Source organism: Salvia splendens, chromosome 1 (assembly GCF_004379255.2).
Source record: "Salvia splendens isolate huo1 chromosome 1, SspV2, whole genome shotgun sequence".
NCBI classification, from domain to species: domain Eukaryota; kingdom Viridiplantae; phylum Streptophyta; class Magnoliopsida; order Lamiales; family Lamiaceae; genus Salvia; species Salvia splendens.
In genome coordinates this window covers 29,358,212-29,379,147 of record NC_056032.1, presented here as the reverse complement: position 1 = coordinate 29,379,147, position 20,936 = coordinate 29,358,212, and the positions used below count along the sequence as shown (strand labels likewise).

Sequence of the window (20,936 nt, the reverse complement as noted above, 5' to 3'; positions counted from 1 at the left end):
TGCCAATCATGTTAAATCGAATTCGGGTCTCAGTAGGGCTGCAAACCCTACTCGGACTAGTGTACACATATGGGGACCGTGTGCTAGCTTTAGAGTTGGTCGATCCAGTGACCGTCGTGGAATATGGCCACATTCCCGGTTCACATACGTTCGGACATGGTATCTATGTTTATGTGATTGCGCAATCAATATTATGAAATGAAAAGGATTTAGTGACTCGGACCCTTTAAATAAAAATCTCGTGTTCACTCAACTATGGCTGACAATTAAATGGAATTATTTTGGCACTGTGCTCACTGAGTATATCAAATACTCAACACTACATGTTTCTTTTCTAACGTGCATGTTGAACGTGATTGAGGCGACGAAGGTGTTGGGAAGAGACCGTTAATAAATAGTTAGGTAGCCAAAAGTAGTATGTCTTCATACATACTATTTTGTCTTGGAACCTTCCGCTGCATTTAAATAATGTGCTAGGAAAAACTATGTAATTGGTTTAAATACTCTGATTATGACTTGATTTTGTACTCATTCGCCTTCGAGACCATTTTCTCGAGTTAATTATTCCTTTTGCGATGAGTTATGATTGATGAGATTAATTTAGTTGCGAAATAGCTACACTCACTAGTATTAGAGAGTTGTGGTAGTGACAATATATTTTCTCGCCCAGCTCAAACAAAAAATAACCAAAACTAGCTCACTAAATCAAATATTAAAACAGAATCTGTTGTTTTAGTTCTCTCTCGAGTTGATGCATATCAAAGTTTTTATTAGTTAATTAAAAACTTAAAACATGCGTTTCTAATACCTTATGAATTCGATTGATAAAATTGAGAAAGTGAAGGATTATATGATGATACAAACATGAACTTTTGTCCAATTAATTAATTCATAAAAAATATACGATTGAATTACCTAAATTCCATATGTTTATAATGGACGGAGGAAAATATACGAGTGAGACTTATATTCCACTAACTTTTTGTTAGTACAGTGATTGGAATTACAGGAGATAAACCAAAAAATCGGGCGTAATACAACCCAAGAAAGAACAACAGAAACTGAAAATACAACGAAACGATACTAGAAAATAAACTTAGCCGAGTCGAGGAGGCCTCTTTCTGCAAGACGAGATACGTCTCGGTAGTGCTCTCGGTTTGGCGTGTCGTCCCCAAAGATAAAACGGCTACGTCTCTGGTGAAGCAGCACCGCAATCAACAGAGCTCGGGCGAACTGGATGGAGGAGAGGGCAGAGCTTCGACAGAAAGACAATGCAGGGAGGGAGAGAGCTTATGATGCAAATGCTTGTGAATGTTGTATTAAGATGCATGGAATGGCTAGCCTATTTATAGGCTCAGTCCACTGCTGGGGGTCAACAGCCATGATGGCTGTCATCGTTGCGAGGTTGTAACCGCCGAACGTTACGGGCGTTACAAACCGTTACGAGAGCTGCTCCTTGACGCATCGGGACACGCGCGCGTCTAGGTTCGTCATGACGTGGACTTCATCACGTGTCAGCCATGTAGGTTCTTACCGCGTCATACTGACGATGTGTCATCCTACTTGGCTCGCTAGCGTGGAAACGTTGGTGGTCAAAAAAGAACTACGCTAACCAGCCTTGGGTCGAGTCCAAAGACCAATTGCCAAAATTCAAGGGCACGGGCTCGGGCACGGGCGCGGGCACGGGCACGGCTCGGCTCGGCTCGACGCGCGCGTGTGGGCTCTTCAACCCATCTTAGTCCACTAAAATTTATTAAGTGTATTAGTTTACTTAATAAATACACATTAAAAGATGTGTCTAATCTCCTATGTGAGATAATTAACACTTAATTAATCACATGGCTTCTCTCATAGCTCATTTAATTAACTAGTAATTATTTCACAACTTTAATCCATTATTTCTCACTCACCGGGAATCGGATTTGAGAAAATGAATATACCACGGTCATCTACTCCAAACGTAGATCGACGTTATATTATTTAATTTCACAAAAGTAAATGTTTCGTTGGAAGTATTCTTGGTCAAAGTCCTTTGACCGCAACAATTCCTAACACTTTTTTCATCTAATTTTTTAACATTTCATAAAATCCAACTCATAATGATGGGCGGACGAAATATTGTCGAGGCAAATGATTGTATATGAAGGGTTAGTAGACAATTAATTATTACTCCTTGTGCCACTATTTAGTACTACTATCTTATGTTTCCTTTTATGTGCATTTAATTAAATACTATATCACAATTTTATTTTATTATATTTTATTGCAAAATTTTATTTATATTTTATTATGAAATTAATATATGAAACACTACAAAAAAGTAATCTTTTAAGGACATCAAAACTGAGGACGCGATTACTAGCATTTGAAAATTTTAAAAACAATAATAATTTATGATGCAAAAGAAAATGTCCCTAAGTTGATGACAAATTATCTTAATCTTTTACTTTTTTTAGCACACGTTTCTTTGTATCCACTAATTTTAGTTGGGACGCCAACAATAAGAACGTTTTATGAAGAGTTGCATGTGGTATAATTAGACACACAAACTAGCGTCCTTAATAGCATTAAAAATTTCCTTAGCCGTTTTTCGTTGTAGTGAAAATAAGATATAGTACATTATATTAATTTTTTTCTCCACAAATTTATGGAAAATTAAAATGACGTATTAAAAAATAGTCGGAGGATGTATATATTATCACAATTGTACATTCATGTTCACCGGTATACTCAACATTGAGTTCGAGTTGCTAGTATTTGCACTTTCTTGATATTTATATAATATTTTAAGTAAATTGTATTGCATCTAGTTGATTCATTTTATTAACAGAAAATATTTATTTTATTATCTCTTCAATCTATTATTATTCATAATTTATTATTTCTCTATTTAATTTATTTTGGTATAATATTACTTTGATCTTCTGTCCAAAAATGGAAGTAGTTTATCACAATTGTACGTTCATATTCATGAGTATATTCAACCTGGAATTGCGCTAATTCACCTTATCTTGATATTTATTTATGAGTAAAATTAAATGTTTCCCAATTTGCGCCAACAATTACAGGGTGTTTATTATTGATGCATGGACCTATCTAAATCTAGGTAGGTAGAGTTAGATATCAACTTATCTAGTGGCAACAAATTGCAAAAATTAAGCTTTTATAATTCACACAAAAGCTTGCGCCGTTCCGCCAACCCTACACCCTCCCTCCCCTTCAAATATATTTATAACCTAATTAAATTATTTATCTTGCAAGTTGCAAACATGAATTTTTTTAAATACTGATTCTTCGACTTCTATATGATTATTTATTAAAATTGGTTAATAAAATAGTTATCCATAATCTTCTTCATATTGATTATGTAAAATGATGAGTTATAGCAAAAAAAGGTTATATTTAGCCCTGTTGTATTCCTAAACTGATTTATACGGAGTAGTATATTTTAGCAATATAAAAATAGGTTCTAGAATGTAATTATGTAATTTCCCTATAAAACTTTATAATAGAAGAGGTACCCACTAAATCATATAGATACAGGAGAACGAAATAATCACTCTACTTATTTATTTCTCGGAAATTATTAATCTCTACATTAATATATTTCGCCACGTAATCCATAATTTTTCATCAATAATAAAAAACTACACTATATATATAAGTCATTTTACCCCCAAATCCTTCAATCCAACACCATCCATTCATCCACACTAGAACAATCTAACATATTCTCAATGGCCAAATATTGGGCTACTTTCATTGTATTGTTTTTAAGTGTGATGTTGCTCGCCCCCAAGGCGCATGCTGTAACTTGTGACTCGGTGGCGAGCAGCTTGCAAGCATGTAGTTCCGCCTTGCAGAAGGGCGGAACAGTGTCATCGGGCTGCTGCAGTGGAATTAAGTCTTTAAGCAAGTCAGCCAATACCCCAGCGGCACGAAAGACTATTTGCCAGTGTGTGAAAGGTTTCGTTAAATCTTACAAAATAAATTCTCATACAATTTCCTCCATTTCTACAAAGTGTAAGGTCAAAGTTCCCAGTCTCAGCTCCAACATTAACTGTAACAAGTAATATACCATCTCTTTATTGTACATATATTCTTTTATTTATCTTATTTTAATGCCTATTTATAAAACTAATAAATGATTATTTTTTCAGGGTCTACTAATAATTGAACGGACATGGTAGAAGCTTGCATTTGCTTTTCCACTTGTAGCTTAAATTGCAGGATCACGTTTTAAATAAACATTTTATGGATCTATATAGTTATGATTTATTTACTATTTGTAGCGTTGTGATAAGGCAATATTAGTTATTGCTAGCATAAGGCGATATGTAATAAACTTTAATGGTTTTAATTAGTTTTCTGTCGTTACGTTGTTTGGTGTGATTATAAGTATCAAAGTATCAAAGTTTCTGTAATACTAGATGGTTGCTTTAATTTAAAAAAACACTTTTTTTTATTGGTGCTATTGATTTGAATCTAGAAGTAACCCATTTTTAATTATAACTATATGGAGTACAAATTAAATAAATAAAAAATAAATGTGGGCCAAGTAAACCAATTTTGATTGGTAAGTAAAGATTAGCTAATACATTATCACCTCATTTAGGCTTACCAATGTTTTAAAAACCGGACCGGCAAGCGAACCGGCGACGTTACTGGTTCACGGTTCAACCGGCCCAACCGGTCGAACCACCGGTCTAATCGTTGCAAATATATATAAAAATATATTAAATTTAGTAAATGATTTACAATTAATAATATATCACAAAACATTAAACCTTATAGATAATTAGTGATTTATAAATATAAATAATATTAAAATTTAGTAAATATATTCAGATATATATATTTAATATTAGTTAGTCTAGATAAAAAAATTTAATATTTCATGTATTAAAATAGATAATGTTTATATTAATTTAATAAAATTTATTTTGTAAAATAATATATAATTAAATACTTATTAATTAGTTTAGATAAGATTATTCATTAATGTCAATAGCTAGGGTATATAAATTAAGTATGTAATATAAAAAATTTATTTATAGTAAATAATGAATCTTATATGGTACTAATAATAATATAGGTGGTAAGTAGAGCATCATTAAAATACAAAGGATGATAATTATATATATTATAATTAACAATTATATTAAAGAATAATAAAATTAATATGAATTATTAGTTTTTGTAGATAAAATTAATGGTTAATGTATAAAAATATTTAATGTTCAAATTGTTCAATGAGCCCATGTGGTGGAGTGGTAGATGTCTTCTTAACTAGAAGAGAGGTCATGAGTTCAATCTCTACTAACAACAAATTTTAAAAAATTTTGAAAAAAAATAGAAAACCGGTTTCCGGTTCACGGTCCAACCGGTCCGACCGGCCTGTTCCACCGGTTCACGGCGGTTCGATGCAATGGTGGTTTAAAGGGGTGAACCGGACCGGACTACCTACCGGTTCGCGGTCCGACCGGTCGAACCGGCCGGTCCGGTCCGATTTTTAAAACATTGAGGCTTACGTTTTAATAATCTAGTTTGGGTAGGGATGTCGGACCAAGTCAGCGAGGATCATCATATCGCAAACTAGTTGGGTACTGGCTAATATAAATGAAACTTTATCGGATTATAAAATTTTAAACTTAACTCTAAATGTTCAAATTTCGAGCTAACTTAATGGTCTAATAGTTGCTAACAACAAAATTAATATGTGGTTAATGCAATACATATTGATAAAAATCATATATATAAAATGTAAACATTTTATTATGAAAATTTCGGATGATGCTAAAATTGAACGTAAATAAATACTAATTGTGTAAAAATATATGACATGAAATAAGAACAATATCCTGCTCCCTTTGTCCCATTTTATGTGACATAATTTTTTTGCACTTGTTTTGTAAAAATCATACTAATAAATAGTAAAAGTAAAAGGAAACTAAAGTAAAAAATGTGTCACTTTGATATGAGACGAATAAAGTATAGACTAATATTGACTAAATCTGAGCAGTACAAAATCAATATCTTGCAAATGAAAGAATGCCATAAAATACCACAAAATACCAAATTTGTAATAACTTTTTTATTTAAATTACGTCCTCCATCCTATCATAAGTGGGAAGATAGAGAGAAAAAAGTAGATAGAGTGAAAAGAAAATAAAGTAGGTGAAATAATAAAGTAAGAGAGATGAAATATACTCTAGAAAACCGAATTCGTGGGGTTGAAAAATAATTAATAATAGTACATAATATAATATTTAAATAATTATTATATACTAGTATATTAATACAATTTAAATATTGTATTTTTTTTGTTAAGCACGGTAATTAATTAATGCCAGTATCCATATTTTTGAAAATATATAAAAACACATCATACAATAATTTAACTGATATGGCTGTTATAAAATTTTTAATATTTCATCCTCTTTATTATTCTAACTATACTTTTGTTTACTTCTTAGAATACTATTGATTTTATTTGTAATTTTACAAATATTATTGTTATTTAACTGCAAATAAAAATAAGAGTCAAATCAAATGAAATTAATGAATCATACTAAATGACAATTAATTTTAATAATTTACACATTTTGAATTTACTTGGACTATTAATAAAACATAATTAAATCAAACAAACACATGTTAATAATACTTCTAGTATTTACGTTTACACTTAAAAAAGATATAAAATAACCCCATGTTAAATTAAATTCCCTAGGTTTACTAAAACGAATTATAGCTTTAATTGCGCCGCTTCTTCTGCATTATTCTCTTTTCCAATTTTTCTTCTTTTTCAATTTTTTCGTGAAGCTTTTTCTCTTCGGTGAAACTATTTCACCTTTCCCCTAACATGTTTTTGTCTAATTCTCTTCCTCATTTCTCTTCCATTGAGACGAAGCCATCATAGTGTGGGGTCGGAGCCGGTGCAGTGCTGGGTCGACGACTGATTTTAGGAGGTTCTTGAGGGTATTCACGGCCACACCCGACCCCACTCATTGCTTTTTGCTAAAAATAGCAATAGCTGTGGAATACCCCAAAAATAAAAGAGACGTCCATATGGTAGGACAGATGGAGTATTTTTAGGGTTATTTGCATATAAATACACGAAATTTCAATATTTTTTTGTTCTTTCCCCGAACTTTATTTTTGAATGTAAATACACGAACTTTGTACTTTTCTATTTTTTCCCCAAAATAAAAAATCAAAACTTATGTGACAGTCAAAACTACGTCGTTTTAATTTTAATCATTAAAAATAAATTAAAAAAATTCCACCTCGCCTATCAATCCCTTTCTCTTTCTCTCTACCAATTTTATCTTCTTCAGCTACCAGTCTACCACTCTACCCGCAGCAGCAATTTGTCCCTTCCGCCACCACTCAAACACTAGCTGCAACTTTGTTCTACTCACATAACAAAATAATGGTTGGTGTTGTTTTTTCTTAAGCAACCCCCAAATTACATACATGAAAACAGTCAAATAAAAACATAAATCCAATGTAGTCATATTTGTTGAAAATGTAATTTGCAGTCATGAACCTCAACGAAGAGATATGTACCTTAGTGAATAGTCATGTCCCTTAGTGAAGAGTCATGTCCCTTAGTGAAGAGTCGTGTATGTATCTATAAATATCATTGTAATCTCCACCATTTCATTCATTCAAAAGAATCATCCAATAAAAAATATCGTATTCACTATTTAGTGAAATTTATCAATATCCATATTCTCTCCAAATATAAAAGTGCCGCAGCACTATTATTGATTCTCATATCCAACAAAGTGGTATCTAGAGCCTTGTATTAACATGACATCAAGCATTTCCATGTTTTCTTATACTCCGAATCAAGTTCCCATCTTCGAAGGGCTTCGATTATTGGAGTAATCAAATGGAGATGGGTTTCAAGAACTACCACAACAACAAACTAATGGAGAGGAATGGAGCCAAATTCAATAAAATGACTTCAAGAAAAATGTGAAAAGAAATGCAAGCGCCTTGAGATTTATTCAACAAGGGCTGATTAAATCCATATATCCATGAATTCATGGTATCAAACGATCCAAAGAAGCTTGAAATATATTGAAGGGAGGATTTCACGGCAATGATAAGGTAACTTCTATCAAACTACAATCTCTTTGGAGAGAGTTTGATAATTAATCAAAGAAAGATGGTGAAACCATGCAAATCTATATTACCCGAGTTGCCGAGATCGTGATTCAAATTAGAAGTCTTGGAGAAGTAATTGAAGAAAAGAAAAGAGTTCAAAAAATCCTTCGGAGTCTTCCACCAAAATATGACTACATTGTTGCTGCTATCGAAGAGTCTAAGGATTTATCAATTTATACCCTACATGATCTTACATGCTCTCTTCAAGTGCATGAAGAAAAAATTGGAAGGTCTTCAAATAATCAGCCCCTAGAGGAAGCATTTAGGTCGATGAACTTTTCGAACCCAGAACAACAAAGCAAAGGAAAAGTCAGAGGACAAACATTTCAAAATAATGGCAGATCTTTTCAAGGAAGAGGAGGAAATCAATCAAGAAATTAAAGTCTTTGTTGCAAAATTTGCAAAAAGACTAATCATAACACAAACGAGTGTTATTTCAAGTGCAAAAATTGCGAGAATTCAAATCATTCGCAAAGGGATCGCTACCATCAAAAGAAAGAAGGGAAGCAAAATGAAGCACATTTTTCCAAAGATGAAGTTGAACAACTCTTCTCTTGTATGATTCCTGAACATAAATCACAAGAAATATTGTACATGGACAACGATTGCGGCAATCACATGAGAAAAAATATGATCTTTGATGAAACAACATCATGGAACTGGGAAGACGAATCAGAGCATCTGTCTCTAGATGATTATGAATCATCAAACGTAGACGATGAAGAAGACCGTGGCGTTCCTCCACCTCAATGTTCAAATCCTACTCCACCTCAAAGTCCTCCTGATCATGTTGCAGATTCAAGTCCAAAATCTCCAATAAGAAAGACTCGTTCATTACAAGAAATATATGAGGTATCCGAATTTGCTCTTTATACTAGTGAGCCTAGAAATTTTGAAGTTGCAAACAACAAAGAAATTTGGAGAAAAGCTATAGAGGAAGAAATTTCCATGACAGAGAAGAACACTTGGGAGTTGGTCGATAGACCAATACATAAAGATGTTATTGGATTGAAATGGTTCTATAAAACAAAATATCAAGAAGATGGAAGCATCCAAAAGTATAAAGCCAGACTTATGGTGAAGGGGTACTCGCAGCAGCCGGGAATTGACTTCACATAAACTTTTGCACCAATTGTGAGAATGAAGACTATTCGTGTTGTACTTGCACTTGCAGCACAACTTGAGCTTCAAGTATTTCAACTAGATGTCAAGTCAACATTTCTAAACGGGGAGCTAGAGGAAGAGGTGTTTGTTGTACAACCTCAAGGTTTTTGTGTTGAAGACTTGAAGGAGAAGAAGCCAAGGTGTATAGATTGAAGAAAGCTCTGTATGGCCATATACAAGCTCCAAGAGCCTGGAATAGCAGAATTGATGGATATTTTCTCAAAGATGGTTCTCATCGAAGTCTCAATGAGCCTTCTTTATATGTGAAGAAAGAGAATCATGATATGATGATTGTTTGCATCTATGTAGATGATCTTATCTATATGGGTACTAACATACACATGATAGAAGATTTCAAGCAAAGAATGATGGAGGAATTCGAAATGGCAGATTTTGGAATCATGAAGTATTTTCTTGGAATCCAAGTGAAGCAATCCGGAGGAGAAATACTCACATCACAAGAAAAGTACATTGAAGTTCTCTTGAAGAAATTTCACTTGGATAACTGCAATCCAGTTTTCTCTCCTATGGCAACAAGTGATAAATTACAGAATGATGTTGGGTCTGAAAAAATTGATGCACAACTCTTTAGAAACCTTGTTGGTTCACTTATCTACCTCACCAACACGAGGCCCGATATTGTCCATGCTGTGAGTATGCTCTTAAGATTCTTAAATGAACCAACTAAACTTCATTTTGCAGCAGCCAAAAGGATAATGAGATATTTTCAAGGAACAAATAAGATGAGCATCAAATATGTGAAAGAAGTTGATTGGAAGTTGATTGGCTATACAAATAGTGACTGGGGAGGTTCTTTGGATGACCGAAGTTATCTGGGGAGGTTCTTTGGATGACCGAAGGAGCACTTCGGGCTACTTATTTTCACTTGGAACTATTGTAGTTTCATGGAGCTCAAAGAAGCAAAAGTCAGTGGCATTATCTTCTGCTGAAGCCGAGTACATAGCCGCTTCAAATACTACTTGTGAAGGAATTTGGTTGAGAAGGATATTGGAAGATTTACAACAAGTTCAGAAAGAAGCTACAACAATCTATTGTGACAATATGTCAGCAATAGCGATGAGAAAGAATCATGTGTTCCATTCAAGATCAAAGCATATTGAGTTACGTCATTATTTCATCCGAGATATGGTGAACAAAGAAGAAATCAGTTTGGAATATGTTGGAACAAAAGAGCAACTTGCGGATTTCCTTACTAAAGCTATTCCAGTAGAGAAATTTGAGAAATCTCGTGATATGCTCAAGATTGCAAATTACGAGGGGGTGTTGAAAATGTAATTTGCAGTCATGAACCTCAACGAAGAGACATGTACCTTAGTGAATAGTTATGTCCCTTAGTAAAGAGTCATGTCCGTTATTGAAGAGTCATGTATGCATCTATAAATACCATTGTAATCTCTACCATTTCATTCATTCAAAAGAATCATCCAATAAAAAATTATCATATTCACTATTTAGTGAAATATATCAATATCCATATTCTCTCCAAATATAAAAGTGCCTCAACACTATTATTGATTCTCATATCCAACAAGATTCACCTAATAATTTGTTCACATTTCAAGAATTCATATTACTCCCTCCGTCCCAACTTAATTTTCACTCTTGGAGTGGGTACGAGTTTTAAGAAATGTAAAGAAAAGTTGGTTGAAAAAGTTAGTAGAATGTGGAACCCACTTTTTTATATTGGTTTTATAATAAAATGTGAGTGAAGTGAGTTATTGGAATGTGAGGCCTACTTACCATTTATGGTTAAAAATGAAGTGTGACAATTAAGTTGGGATAAACCGAAATGGAAAAGAGTGACAATTAAGTTGGGATGGAGGGAGTACAATTTGTAGTTAACTCCAATCAACATCTCTTTAGGACAAAACATAATAATCATCGAATCAATTCTAAGGCAGAGGAAAGAAGATGGATGTTTGGGTTTGGAAAGAAGACTGAAGGTAGAGAGAAATAGAAAAGCGGAGAGAAAGGTGAGGTGGAATTTCATTTATTTTAATTTTTTATTTGATAAAATCAAAATGATAGTCGTTCGATTGCCGCATAGGCTTCAATTTGCCACATAAGTTTTGATTTTTAATTTTGGAGAAAAATTAGAAAAATATAATGTCGGTGTATTTACATTTAAAAAATAAAGTTTTGGGGAAAAAACAAAAAAATATTAAAGGTTCATGTATTTAGAGGCAAATAACCCCATTTTTTAATATGTCAGGAGTATCAAATTATAGGTAATTTTATAAGGATTCTAATGGAATTCTAATTGTACATGTTTAGAGGAATTCTTAATTATTAAAAAAATATAAATTATGTAACGAAAATCTGTAATTGTGAAAACAAAATACAAAAAATTGTATCAGTATACAATTAAGTATGGATCAGTATACAACTCATATGTAACGTATTATTATACCAGCGTGGATCATTATACAATTCTATGTGGATCTGTATTGCTCTGTCTGCCATTATGAGTCTTATTTGAGTTGGACACGGATTTTAATAAATATTTCCTTCGTCCCAAGGAAGATGACCACTTCTTTGGGAGACACGAAATTTTATGCAGTTTTATTTTGTATGTTAGATGGAGAGAATAAAGTAAGATAAAGATAAATGAGTTTCTATTTTTAGTATGAGTTATCTTGGGTGGGACACTAGGATAAACTAAAAGAAAAGTGAGTCATCTACAATATAATGGAGGGAGTATAAAGGAAAGTACAATGAGAAAATATAGTGAAATGTGTGATGTGACCCTTTTTTATATAGTATTTGTTTTATAATAGAATATGAGTGAAATGAATTAGTGAAAACTGAGGTATACCTACCATTTATTGTAAAGTGAATCAGAAATTTTAATGACTAATAGACTGAAATAGTAAATCGGGACTCTAATAACAGACAGAAGGAGTATTGATTTTCGCTAAAATCCAAAAGTCGGTCTCATCCATCTATATCTTAAATTTAGGTACCTAGATTTAAGCGTTATTATGATATAATATGGTGTGTGCGAAGGTTAATGCACTATATTAGCATCCTTCATATTTTTATAACTCATGAGTCATGACATATGCTTCATGAAAATTGTTAATTGCAAATGAATTTGCGGAACTACACACTCAACGAGCTTTTTAATTATCTTAGGCTAAATATATATGTATCATGCGTCCAATTTATTGTATAAAATCGAAATATGTACGTCAATTCAAGCTGAAGCATAAATCGTAGGAGTAGAATTTATTGGTTTAAAAAAAATAAATGCATGAGACTTTTCAAATAATGGCCATATATGGATACGTCTAAATGTGAAATTTAGAACGAGATATTGGTCCTGATTAATTAGCGCATTAAATGGGATGCTAGTTCGGCCGAATTCCTAACTTTTCACCCAAACCAAACCCAACCCAACCCAACGTGACGTGTTATTCTAAAACTTTTCACAATTTGATCAAAATATATATTTAATTATCTACATAGTTGATTACTCATGAAGTAATAAATGATGTTCATACACGATTAGATAATTAAATAGGAGTATTTGTTAATAGGGTCATAGAGTGGAGAAAAAAATCAGTAATATAGACACACCAGACGATCTGATTTGATATGTTTAACAAACATTCACTCTTTTATATTGTTGTATAAAAGCATGTACTCTTTTTTTTCCTCAAAGTATCTATTTTCTAATTTTAGAAACTATTTTTTTTCTAATAAGAGGAGATTCATTCTCTACTAACAATACTTTAATTAATTTTTCTTTCCGTCTCTATTTTATTTTATTAATTATGCATTAAAATCTATAACTAATCAAAAGTGTATACTCTTGTGAACGGAAGAAGTCATATGTTGACAAATGAAAATATAAAAGCCACACGTTTAGCTGGAACTAATTTTAAAACTGGCAATATTGTGAAATATGGAATATATTCTAAACCAATATACACGTAGGGGAGTGATCAATTGCTAACTCACTCCCTAATTGCTAACTACAACTAATTTAAGACCATAAGATTTATAGAGATCTAGTGGTCTACAAATTATCATGTGTACTTTTATTTTATTATTATTTAAATTTAAAAAGATAAGAAAACTACTAAAATTAGGGTTGTAGATCAAAATGTCAATATAGTCTGTTAAACATATCAACACGATTAATTGCATATGTCAACATAATTTAACATTGACATTGTATATGCATTATGTTGACATATTATCATAGGTACGTTTACATTTACCTGGTACTAGAAAAATATGAAAATTCAATTTTTTTTTCAAATTTTGACATCGGAATATATGCAAGTGAGATCTCGTTCGAATCCTTATAAAATTATCTTTAATTTGATATATTTTGTGTAAAAAATAATATAAATTGAGATAATTATAATCATTTAAAGTTTTGAGATAATTTTTAAAAGTTGGTTATAACTACTTTTTTGTTAATTGACAATAATACCCCTATTGACATTTTTTGCATCGTATTGATATTCGTAGATAAATAATCTTTTCCATTGATTTAATGATTCAATGCCTATCATTTAGTCGTAGTTAGCAATTTAAGAGAGAGTTAGCAATATAACACCCCTATACAAGTAATACATATACTATATCACCGATATTTAAACTATATATATGACTAGATATTAAATTAGTAGTAGCATATTGCATCATCAATTTATTTCATGACTGTTTTTCTTTTTCTTTCTTTTTTTTAACTAGCATTTGACACAATAATTTATTTGAGTATACTTGTCTAGTGATTTTTTTAGTGGTTTGACTAAACTAATACAAAGGCTATTTAATATTTATCAAATCAGAAAATCAACGTTTATGATTTCAGCTCTATAGTTAATGAAGGTCTTCACGTAGAAACAGTAATATTTAATGAATGTCTTCATGTAGAAACAGAAAATAATGATAATGGTAAGTATTTGATTTTATAATGAAGAGGTCATCAGAAATATTTTACAAAAATAAATATAATAAATTTATACTACTATTATCTCATTATTATATTTTTCATTTACAAAAAATAGTCTATTTTATCATTTTGATTCATCCATCAAAACTAGTCTACTCTTATGTTTGAAATATCTTGTACACCACCACATGGTATTAGTAGTACTAATAATGTTGGTCTTATCTACTAATAATATATATTACTTCAATTACTTTTCCTAATTAAGTCTTTTATATTTTTATCAATTTTACATTAAAACTCGTATTATTTCTTTAGGAGAAGGAGAGATTATTACCATGTACTAGCTCAAATTAATCAAACAAATTATACACATTACGGATCAAAATTAACAAGATTTACCTGCAACAAAATTTAGAAAAAGCTATAAGTATAGAGTAAGAACTATATGTATCGAAGGCCCAATAATTTAATTTGTATAACCCATATATTTATTATTATTGGAAAAATAAATTGAGCTTTAATTTTGAGTAATATTTTGTTCGAAAAATCAGATATAAGTGAAATTAATATGAATAGTTTGCCATGACGACACGCAATGTAATTGGTAGATATAAATAAGATCAATAATTGGGCCAATTAGTCCCATGTGATAGTCTATGTCGATTTCCTAATTTGCCATACAAAACCATTTCTACGTGGCGTGTTAGATTCAAAACTGCAACAATTAATTTGATACTTGCTTCATCGTTTAATGGATGTATCAATTTGGTATTAAAGACTTACTTTCTACCGACGAAGAATTATTAAGTTTTTTTTGTTTTTTGATAATAAGCATTATTAAGTTATTCATGACACTATTATAATGTGTATACTTCTAGTTATATTTCTCCGATCCAGTAGTACATTTATACTTTTGACAAATACTTTTTCCGTACCTTAAATTTTGTCACATTTTTCCATTTTCTCCGTCCCACAAAATTTGTCACATTTCACTTTTTATCATTTTTTTTATAGTGGACCTCATATTCAACTAACTCATTCAACTTGCATTTTATTATAAAACTAATATATAAATGTAGGACCCACTCTCCACTAATTTTTTCTAACTCATTTACCATTACATTTCTTAAAACTCGTGCTTGCTCAATGTGTAACAAAATTTAAGGGACGGAGGGAATATATTTTTCTCAGATCCACTAGAAGTATATTTTATGACAATTTGAATATGACATGAGAGAAATAAATTGATGAATCATAAATTTGAATATTTGAAAGATAATTAAAATGTTCAATCAAGTTCAAAAATAACCAATATACTAAAATAAATGATTGATTAATTAGTTTAAATTATTTTCTATCCATATATCATTTACAGTAAGCGCCCTTGCTTGGATTAATTTCTGCCGACAAGTAGTTTCTCAAATTTACAATAATAACAAAATTGTTATAAACAAATACGCAAGCAGCCCATGCAGCAGTCTATATATAGTCACAATGCAAGAGCACTATTATTCACTTGCAACAAATTCCTATCCAAAAAAAAAAAACAAGTACAACATATATTTAAGGCAAAAAATGGGTGGTTTTGGAGAAATTAAGGTAGTCTGTTTGGTGGTGATTGTGGTGGTGGCGGCGGTTGTGACTGCCGAAGGCGCCATCTCATGCGGGCAGGTAATGAGCAGCGTGTCCCCCTGCCTGGCATACCTCCAAGGAAGCGGACCAGTGGCGGCCTCTTGCTGTGATGGCGTGAAAAACTTAAACAAGGCCGCGGCCACAACGCCTGATAGGCAGGCCGTGTGCGGCTGCATCAAGTCTCTTGCGCCAACCGTCGGGGCCAAGCCAGACTTGATTAATAGCCTCATTTCAAAATGTGGCGTCGCCCTTCCCTACCGCTACTCCCCGTCCATGGACTGCTCCAAGTAATTTAAATGTCTTTGTTATAATATTTAATTTAAAACGGCATTTGTAAATATTTTCAAAACTCCCATTTTATATATGCGTTGATTCAGTTCTATTTTTAATGCAATTTCGTGATTTGTGTTTATATGTGGCTGCAGGATCCAGTGATGGAAGTTTGTGACGGAAAGTTTACATATATATGCGATATGAATAAGATGATTGTAATTTATAAATTGTGAGTGTACCATCTTTACGACCTCCATTTGGAGTCCTATTAGTATTGAAATAATTTGTGAAATAATATTTATTTAGTAATAAAGCGAACTTGGTTTTTTGCAATTAATGAAAGATACTCCATCCATCCCCCGTTAATTGTCTACTTCGACTTTTTTTTATCATAAATGGTAAATGAGCCTTACATTCCACTATCTCATTTCATTCATATTCTATTATAAAACTAATATATAAAAGTGAGATTCATATTCCACTAATTTTTTCAATCCACTTTTTATTACATTTTTTAAAACTCGTGCCAAAACTAAAGTGGACCATTATTAGGATACGGAGGGAGAAGTACTACTTATAACAAAACTGAATTCGGAACTACATTATTCCCACTAAAATATGGGTTAAGATTTAGATACAGTCATACGTATATTATTGAAGATTACAAAAGTTGCGAATATGTCATCACTTCAAATTGTCTAGATATGTTTAACTCTTCTGAAATAATTGTTTTACATTGTTTTATAATTAATAATAAATTTTGATTAAATACTGGCAATGGCGGATCCAGAAATTAAATATTGTGGGGTCGAACGACATTATAAATATTTAAATAATATTTATATAATTATTTTTATAACAATATATTTTAATATCAATAATTTATGTGAGTATGGATATTCTTAAAACAACATACTCCATTTGTCGCATCTTTTGAGTACCGAATTTAAGAAAATGATGTTTAGAAAATTAAGTGAATGAAAAAATAAAATAGAAGATGAGATAAAGAAAGAAGCAAAAAGATAAAGTAAACGAATAATTATGTTATATTTTACCAAAGAAAAAATGACTTACGTTAGTTGGGACGTCAAAAAAAATACGAGTCGCTTATAGTGGGATGAAATGAGTATACTTTTTCTGTAACATTCTAAATTTTTAAAATTTAAAAATAATTTGAAAGGTTGAAATTTTAAATTATAAAACTAAAATTAGAAGAAAATAAGAAATATTTACTTAACATAAGTAGGTGTTTATTTTAGATAAGTTTATTTAGTGATATAGAAAAAATTATATGTAATATTAATTAAAATTATTACAAATTAAGAAAGAAAATTTCAAAGGCCATTTTACAATTAGAGTACATAATTCAAGATCTCTAATCTTTAAAAATTAGTAAATTAAATTGCATCTTTGTTGATGCAATTTAAGTCTTAGGTAAGTATTGGGAAGAAAAAACAATAATGACAACTCACTTCTCACTCCTCACCCACATCGCCAAACCCATTTTCTTTTCTCTCTCTTCGGTGAAAAAAACTGAAAGCCTATTCTTGACATCTGCCGCCTCCGCCATGATGCCGCCGCTAGATTCCGGACTTCGTCCCGCCTCACTTCCTTTCTTTCTCTTTGCTCGGTCTCATCTCACACTGCGTGAAGTTGGGGCGAAGACGCGAACGCCGTAGGGTCGGAGGTCGAAGAAAGGTGCTTTCCGGCGGCAGGGTGGTGGGGTCGGCCGACCCCACTCGACCCCACCTGGATCCGCCGCTGATACTGGTGTTGTAAAATGGTTTTCATTTTACGATTAAATGGATTTTAAGTTAATGAGTTTCATTTAACCAACATTGTTACCACAAAATAAGTTGAAGTGCGCCAAATTATAACATATGACAACGACCTTTGCCTTATCGTCGTGATGACCAAAAGATATGTTGTAAAGAATAGCTATATATTTAATTTTCGACAGCCCAATAAATACGATAAATATACATTTCGAGCAATTCATCAATTATTTGTGTGTAAGCACAACTCACCAATTATTTATGTGTAAGTAATTAAATACGGACATGGCAATACTTATTATGTCTGTATGCATAAAACATTATTCATAGTTTTTCTTGTAAATTTGAAATATGACTACGCAATATATAATTTGGAACGGCTTCATAGATAATTAAAAAAGATCACGATTTCATAGAAAATAAACTAAAATAACTACTTGATAGAGACCTAGACTTTTACTTTATTCCAGAAGGACCGATAATCTTTCCGTATTTGATTAACTTTCCGTAGTGGTTAGGATTTGATTTGCTTTCACTCTCGCTTTCCTCCATCCTACTATAAGTGAGACATTTCTTTCAGGCACGAGGTTTAAAAAATAATATTTAAAGAGTTAAGTGAGAAGAGAGTAAAATATAAGAGATTAAAAGTAGATTGAGCAAAAAGAAAATAAAGTAGATAAAGTAAGAGGAATGAAATATCTACTTTTTGCTAAAATGAGCAATAGCTCACTTATTGTGGAAGACCCCAAAAAGGAAAGTGACTCCATATAGTAGGACAGGTGGGGTATTTTTTAATAAACCATGTATCAAATTATAGGTAATTTAATAAGGATACTAATGGAATGCTAATTGTATATGTTTAGAGAAATGTTTTATACAAAAATGTGAAAAAAATATGAAAAATATGTAACGAAAATCAGTAATTGTAAAGACAAAATACAAAAATTTGTATCAGTATACAATTATGTATGGATCAGTATACAACTCGGTATGTAACATTATACAGTTAGGGCTTGGCTTGTTCTGTTTGTCCAATAGTTTCAGATGTAGATAAGGGGTGAGCCAGATAAAAAAGTCACAAATTGGATGTTGGGCTATTCGATAGAGCTGTTTGGTTTGCACTATATAAGCACAAGTGATATATATCATTTGTTTGGTTTGCTGTAAATCAAATACCACAATATATGTTTTGCCCTTATTACCCTCAATGATGTACATAAATTATAACCCTGTACCCAACCCTAAATTGGAGTACATATATTTCCCGCCCTCGCCTCTCTTCCATTTCAGCGACGCTCCACTCTCACCTCTCATTCCATAGAAGTTGTTCGATCCTTTCTGTTCTACCACGATACAGTAATGTGTTCATTCTTTCTCCATAATTTATGTTATGCATTGTAGCTTACGCGATGTTCTGCAATGGGTATAAGAAATTTTTTTTACCGAGCTATTTTCATTGTGTCCAGGAAAACATGTCTGACTACATGCGTTCAAGCTTCACTTCCACTGATGTGCCGAGTTCGCAAGGTACATATAGCTATCCCAGATTTTAATAAAAAATTAATTAATTTTTGTAGGGTTCTACATCATTTCGTATGGCAATTTATTTGAAAGCTTATTTTGTCAAGTATTGTTAGTTTGGTGCCAGCTATGTTAACTAAAGAATATGTTGCACAAGGATTTCACATTTCGTTCTTAGATCTTGCGGTGCTTTACAGTTTCGAATGGCTGATTTTGTTGTGGTTCAGTGAATTCCCGCCTCAGACGGTCAAGGAGAGGCAATGGTGACCGAACCCGCTGAACCTGGTCATACCGTGAGGAGGAGATTCTTGTGGTTGCGCTGAAGGACCTTGCCGTCACCGGATGGAAAGTCGATAATGGATTTCAGACAGGCTACCTTGGCAGACTCGAGGAAGCCCTAAAGAAGCATTACTGACATCAAAGCAACTCCTCATATTAACGGAAAGCTCACATCTTGGAAAAGATGTTACAATTCTTTGCGTGGAAACTTGAGTCGTAGCGGTGTGGGGTTCAACCTCCACGACGACTACAAGATAGATTGCGACGACGATCAGTGGTCGCAAATTGTCAAGGTACAATATCTCACTCTTATGAATATCACCATGTGTTCAAGTTAGTTTTAAAAATAATACTCAATATGTTTGCTTCACATTTGCAATTTTGATGGTGTGTGTTATGTTACGAATTCCTATGTACAACAAGACCCTCATGCTCGCTACATGAGGGATAAGAGCTGGTCATTCTAGGACCATTGGCAGGTCATCTTCGGTAAGGATAGGGCTGCTGGGGGATTAGCTACTGGTTTGATGGATGCGGTGAATGGGCTTTACAGTCAGGACACCGGCTTAGGCTCAAGCGATGGAGGTGGGATTGGCCACTCTGTTGGCTCTACTCATGTGCCCACTGCTGATCCACTGAGTCAGACCAACACTCCTCCTGATGCTCCGGTTGAAAGCTCAGGCAACACTAACCATGAGTAAGATGCTCGGCCTGCGGGTGGGAAAAAGAGAAAGGCTGACCTTTCTATAGACGACCTCATTGAACTGCTGGGGAAAATGAATGACGCCACCAATGCGAGGTTGGAGATTTTATCCCTCCGCACTGGTTATGAGTTCGATCTGAGCAAAGCACGGAAGGAAGTATTTGTGGAACTAGGCCGCTTGCCTGGACTGACAAGGGAGCAAAAGTTTGATGCATGGGAGATTATTCTGGAGAAGGTGGAAAGGTTGGATTTCTTTCTTGGGTTGTCGGATGATGACCGTATCACGTTCGTGTTTCGTGTGCTTGCGAAATATGGTTCGGGATAGATGGGGAAATCTACAACGGGTGAAGGGGTGGCGTAGGTCGAAGGCTTGCCTGATATAATTTATAAAGCCTATTTTCTGTCTGAAACTTTTTTTGAAGCCCCTCTTTAATGTTGGCCCGTTACAATTGTCTGTAGATTCTATTATTATCTATCATCT

General features: G+C 32.8%; 1 protein-coding gene and 1 long non-coding RNA gene across 2 annotated transcripts; both read left to right on the top strand.

Moving 5' to 3' along the window:
• The first annotated feature begins 3,650 nt into the window (after window positions 1-3,650).
• On the top strand, window positions 3,651-4,465 carry LOC121799525. Its single transcript, XR_006050327.1, has 2 exons — window positions 3,651-4,069; window positions 4,161-4,465. It is a non-coding gene; the product is annotated as an uncharacterized LOC121799525 (long non-coding RNA).
• An 11,312-nt stretch (window positions 4,466-15,777) lies between these two features.
• LOC121746767 (non-specific lipid-transfer protein 1-like) lies at window positions 15,778-16,514 on the top strand. Its single transcript, XM_042140700.1, has 2 exons — window positions 15,778-16,191; window positions 16,330-16,514. Exons 1-2 carry the CDS (start codon window positions 15,848-15,850, stop codon window positions 16,337-16,339), a joined length of 354 nt encoding a protein of 117 aa, XP_041996634.1. The 5' UTR covers window positions 15,778-15,847; the 3' UTR covers window positions 16,340-16,514.
• Window positions 16,515-20,936: the final 4,422 nt, after the last annotated feature.